The sequence below is a fragment of the Pygoscelis adeliae genome, unplaced genomic scaffold, assembly GCF_000699105.1.
Source record: "Pygoscelis adeliae isolate BGI_AS28 unplaced genomic scaffold, ASM69910v1 Scaffold183, whole genome shotgun sequence".
Lineage (NCBI taxonomy): Eukaryota > Metazoa > Chordata > Aves > Sphenisciformes > Spheniscidae > Pygoscelis > Pygoscelis adeliae.
Window position 1 is genome coordinate 62,378 of NW_008824536.1, and position 5,804 is coordinate 68,181.

General features: G+C 37.4%; 2 protein-coding genes across 2 annotated transcripts in view; one reads left to right on the top strand and one right to left on the bottom strand.

Moving 5' to 3' along the window:
• The window catches only part of MCEE (methylmalonyl CoA epimerase), a 20,156-nt gene that overhangs the window by 3,767 nt on the left and 10,585 nt on the right, over positions 1–5,804 (top strand). The gene's annotated exons all lie outside the window — the stretch shown is intronic.
• Positions 1–5,804, bottom strand: part of MPHOSPH10 (M-phase phosphoprotein 10 (U3 small nucleolar ribonucleoprotein)) — an 8,234-nt gene that overhangs the window by 2,142 nt on the left and 288 nt on the right. The window contains exons 2-10 of the mRNA XM_009321597.1: positions 5,765–5,804; positions 4,305–4,953; positions 3,311–3,459; positions 2,704–2,878; positions 2,266–2,407; positions 1,765–1,832; positions 917–1,054; positions 580–690; positions 216–323 (exon numbers count right to left, since the gene is read on the bottom strand). Of these exons, the coding sequence (XP_009319872.1) occupies positions 216–323; positions 580–690; positions 917–1,054; positions 1,765–1,832; positions 2,266–2,407; positions 2,704–2,878; positions 3,311–3,459; positions 4,305–4,953; positions 5,765–5,804 (1,580 nt within the window). The remainder of the gene's footprint in view (positions 1–215; positions 324–579; positions 691–916; positions 1,055–1,764; positions 1,833–2,265; positions 2,408–2,703; positions 2,879–3,310; positions 3,460–4,304; positions 4,954–5,764) is intronic.

Genomic DNA, 5,804 nt, shown 5'->3' on the forward strand with positions numbered 1-5,804 from the left:
AAAAAAAAAAAAAAGAAAAAAATAAAAGCGCACCCCTCCCCCCTGCAAAGCCCCAACAACAATCACCACTAAAATGCTAGGCAAGAAGGTCCACAAGGGGAGGAACCCAGGGTGGGAAAGGGCAGAATTCTCCCATTGATCTGGCAGGCAGTACACCCTTCCATCAACAATACAGATCCCCTCCAGATCCTTACATGATTTTAATTTATACTTACCTTGATCTCCTCTGGTGCTAAGAGAGCAGCATCACTAACAGCAACAGGTGCTACTTCTTCCATACTTATAGCTGGAAGGTTCGAAACTATTTTAACTTCTGGCACAGGCTAGAAATAAGCAAACATATTCAGGACTGAGCACACCATCTCACAGCAGCTTACAGCTAACTGAAGATACTAAATATTTGTTTTTGTTTAGAGGCATTAGTGCATTTAATATGAAATAAGAACAAGCTTAATAACACTCAATGTTTACTTCACTTTCCATTTCCTAAATATATTTTAAAGTATCCAGTTTTGCAGGGGGGAGGGTGGGGGGTGGGGGCGGAGAGAAACTCCAACTTAATTAAACTTAGGTACTTACTGGTTTGGGTGTGAAGTGGAAATTACAAAGCGCATCCAGCTTCAGGAAGAGTGAATCCATCATTTCCTGAATTTCTTTGTGTTCAGGATTTTCTTCCTCTTCAGTCTTTTGCTGCATTAATAATGCAATGTTACTGCAACACCATTCATAAAGGTATTTTACTTTAGCAAGACTGATAACAACACAATATACAATTCAGAGCCATTTCACTGGTGAAGTCAGAGAAAGATTGGAGTGCTTCCAGAAAGCTGAAAGCAGAGTTAGCAGTGTACAAATGAAGATAGAAAATTATGTGATATGAACTTCAAACCGAAAGGAAAGGCGTTGCTTACATTACCTGGTGAAGTTTCATGTATTCTTGCTCATAGATCTCAGCAAGACTCAGTTTACTCTTTTCATGATCCAAAGTGACACGTTTCTTGTATTCAAAAGCCTCCTCTTTTGGTTTTTCTTTTGGTACTACATCATCCCATGCCTGAGAAAGTCATAAATCAATGACCAAATGCAACTACAGTCAAGTATCAGGTGCTACAGCTTATTTAGAATATTTTCTGTATTACATATCTGACACATTAACTGGTTTATGCATGTGGCTTCCCAGGAACTCGTTAAGTTTCAGACTTTCATTTGAAAAAAAAAAGTAATAAAAGACTTACAGCTCTAGCTTGTGTGCTTATTTTCAGTGGATTGTAGTAAAAATTGTGTAACAAATAACAAATGTGTAATTTTCTTAAGTTCCCCTCACACGTACCAATTTTTTTTATTCAACTAACAATAAGCCTCATCAAGCTGTGGGAAACTAGTCTTTTATCAGGAGCTTTTAAGAAACATGAAGTAAACAATTTAGTTTTGGTTAGTATTCAGAATGTTCAGAGTGCTACAGTCACATCATAGACAAAGTTTACAGACTGGCATTATATTCCAAATAAACTCCTTATAGTTTTATCTGCCAACACTCATTTTTCGGAAGTGCACCAAAACCTAGCATATAACAGGCATGTAAAAATAGAGCTCCTTAGAAATCTAAAGACACATTCATCAAGGCAAAAGCATAAAACAACCAGTTGCAGAAATTAAGATAACTCTACACCTAACATATTAAGAGCTTCAAACTCATCCTTGGAACATGCACAGTGAATCAAGTCTATGAACAAAATAGGGAGGAACAAGTAAGATAATACTAACCTCATCCAATATTCTCTGTTTAATGATATCTTCAAGCTGAAAAGTAGTTTCTTCTGTGATCACAGGTGCTGAGAGGAGAAAAAGAAGAATTTTTAAGATTAATATTTCTCCAGCAAGAAATACTTTTTTGTACTATGAAGAATAAACAACAGGAAAAAAAAGTAAAGCCTTAACAAAAATGTAGCAATTGAAGGTGAGTTAAGTAAATACTGTTTTCCTCTATCTTGAAGAGAGTAATCATATTAAGTAAGGCTTGTAAATGACTAAATCTGCCACTGCATTAATGAACTTTCAGTTAAGTTAAAAATGAACAAAAGAAGATTACAGCTTCCTGTAGTTTCCACCATGAAAATGCACAACCTCAAAAACGCACCGAGAAGTTTAACTTAGTGTTTTATGACCCTGCTCTTGAGTGACAGGTGTTTTCAGCAAGGTCAAAGGAAGGAAAACCCAACAAACGTATGCAACACGCTTTCAGGAAAGCCCTCTCTCACTACTTACCCATTCGGACTGCATGGTCAAAAAGTACCGTTTCCTCCAAAAGGCTGTTTTCAGGTCGTTTTTGTCCAGTCACTTCTCCTTTAAGCTGCCAAGGTTTCTCCTCTAACAACTCTTCTTCTAAATTTTTTATTTTTTTGCTCATCTGAAAAACACAATTTCCTAAGAAGTTTAAAACATAGAGCTCACAAGTAAACTCAAGGCAAGAAATTAGTAGTTATTTCAGGTACTTCTAACTTCTCACATAAAGATGAGGGAATATATGATTGCATATATATCTGATGTAGATAAGCCACTTTTTTTTTTTCTTAATTTGTAAATAGCCTCTTTATATTTGCCAGACTCTGAACAAATTACACAATCATTTAAAAAAAACAAAACAAATCATATATTGGCCACTGTTTCGAAGTATTAGCAAAATAAAAAAATAAATAAAATTACCTTTTCCTGTCTCTTCTCAAAAGACGACTTTATTTCACCGGGATCGATGCCCTTCTCTAATTGCATATCAGTAACATCTTCTGTTTCACTGTCATCTGGCAAACTAAAAGTAACTTTTTTAGAGGCTTCTGTACTTCTCATATTCTCCATCATCATTTCATTCATATCCTCGACCCTGTAACATTAAAATTTAATATAAAATAAAGGTTGAAAAGCCTCTATAATTTTTTTACATGAAGATACTTCAACCATTAGATGTTTACCTGTTACAACTAACGCACAGTTAAGAAATACAATAGGCTTTCATTGAAACCTCAAGGCAGGGGACACTAGAGAAACTTCTATATATTAAAAATAACTTTCGAAAACTGAAGAAGTTACAGTTGTTAAATGATTTATTCAAATAAATATCAAGAAACAATACTCAAAAGGTAAGTAAACAAACTATTTTTTAAATAAGGTGACAATGCAAACCATGAACACACAACAGATAACAGAGAATGGCAAACCATGACCAAAGTCAGCCTGGAATTCACACTTTATTTTCTACTTCACTTCAGTGTAAAATTACAAGGACACTTTAACTGCAAATAATGCATATACTTACTCAGACATGCTTTCTTCATTCTCCTCTTCGGTAGCACTGTCTGCTGCCTCTTCCTGATCATCTTCAACATCATTAGCTATGAAATCATCCTTGTCATCGACTGGATCAAAGAAATCTTTGTATGACAAATCTCTAGAACTTTTAATTGGCTAAGAAGGGTAGAGGAAAAAAAAAAAACAAACCAAAACAAACCAAAACTGTTAGACTGACAGAAGTCTAAGGGTATCCTGTCTTTTAAAGTCTTTAGCACCTGGGGAATAACCTACTTGTGTAACTAATTCAGTTTATTGAAGCATTAATCTGTGGTAGGGCATCTTAGTAAAATTAATCTCTTTTACAAGTATTTAAAATATTCTACCACTTAAACTCATTTCCAACATTTTCAACATATACAGAAGTCAAAGAGCGGTAGATTTTGCCGATTACTTGTTGGAATGCATACACGTTCCCTTATACCCTGGGCATAGTTCTTACTTGCTAGCGAGAATCTCTGGTAATACCAAATAATAAAAGATTTATTTTTGAAACAACTACTTAGCAACTTAAGTTAAATCAGCTACAAAGCCATGTCCCTGGAAAAAGAAGTTGCCCCAAAGCCCTTTGCTCTGCATCAGTCACCTTAGTGATCTCTAATTGCCAGATGTCAATGTTGAGTAACACATCTTTTTCATTTGCACCTACTCTGCAATTCTGCAAGGTCACCTATTTCTTATGACATACTACCTCTTCCTTTATTCATACAAAAACCCAAGACCCATCTAAAGAGAGACTGGAATAGCAGGACGGTATGTTCTTCTACACTAGGATGTTTTGTTACCAGATATTCATGTCAAATATATTATTGAAGTAAAGTTTCAGAAGTAGTCATTAGTCATCTAATCAAATTTAACTTGGTAGTTTCTACTCAGAGTTCAACAATTTATAGTCACTCTAACGGATAATAGATCTTGATTTAAAGGAAAAGAGAGATCAGAAAATTAACTGATATTCTTACTTTGACTTTAGCTTCTTCAGACTCTTCTTCCTCATCATCTGAGATGATGTCTTCAAAATAATTAATATCTTCCTCCTCCTCTCTGTCTTCCTTCTCTGCCTGGTCTAAAAAAGCTTCCATCTCAGCCAGCTTGAAAAACTTGTCATCTACTATAGATTTTCTTCCTATTTTTTTCAATGTGGTTTCCTTGGCTGTTTTAGTTTGTTGCTCCAGTGCTTCGATATCAAAGTCAATATCAGAATCCTCATCACTGTATTTCTGCATTAGGCTTTCTCTGAGTTTACTTTGCTTTTCTTTAGCTTTAGTTTTATCTTTTGTATAAACATTCTTCTGTTCAGTTTCTGCTTTCGTTATGTTGTCTTCCAATTCCTTGTCGCTGCTGGTCTCTGCATCAGAGCCATCCTCTTCCTGGTCTGAGAGAAGGCACAGATCTTCATCCTTGGCATCCCTTGCAATGGATTTCTTGAAGAAATCGAGAACTGCATTGTTCTGGAGCTCTAGTTGTTGCCAAATCTGTTCTTCATCAAAATCTTCTATCACCAGCTCTTTTAGAGGACCCCCATGAACTATATTACTTCCCAGAGCTTTATTCAAATCATAGAGAGTCTTTGTTAATGCTCTGAAGTCAGTAGCCAGTCCATCTTGCACACTAGGAGTAGAAAAAGAATTGAGCTTTAAAAAGCACAACAGTTAATATTAATTTTTTTTATTTTCTATTTTGCAGAATTTACTAGCTTTCATTCATTTTATGCCTTCCATTAAGTTAGTCACATGGTGACACTGCAGCTGTTTTTATATCTGCTTAGGTATTTTCATGCTACAGAACAGCACCTTTCAACAATTACTGCTATTGCTTAACTTTCTACCCATCTCTTGGAGTACTGCTACTAAACATTTCTAGAAATAAAGACATTATAACTATTAAGCCTTTCAGCTTCATTACACTTTGCGTATGAAGTAGCAGCTGGACTGAACGTTCTACTGTTCTACAGTTGCATTTATTATCTCTTGATCATATTTAAGCACTCCAGACGTTTTGGGGAAGTAAAGAGCGTAGCACTAAACACCTCAAACACGCAAGATACAGACCCTACGTTTTAAAACGGTGATTGTCTTCCTCCGCTGCCTTACTCCTCAGCTTTTATATTTGGGTAGTCTCTCCCAGTTTTTTCTCTAGAGCTACCGACGCTTTCTGGCTGAAGCAGAAACCTCCGTTTCCTAATTCCCGAACGCTGAAGAAAGGAATGGGATCCCGCAGCAGCCGTGGCAGAAGCCCCAGCCAGGTCTCGACGCTGTTAGCAGCGCGTTTCAGGAGAGCCCTGCGGCACCGGGGGCACGAGGCCTCCCTCCCCGAGCAGCGAGGCCTGCACAAATCGCGGAGCGCTACGTACGCCTCACACCCACACGGTCCGGCATTTGGGGGCTCCCCAGCCCCTGGGAAACCCGCGGCCCCGCTGTACCTGAGGAAGCGCTCCGGGCGCGCCGCGGCGGCGCCCGCCA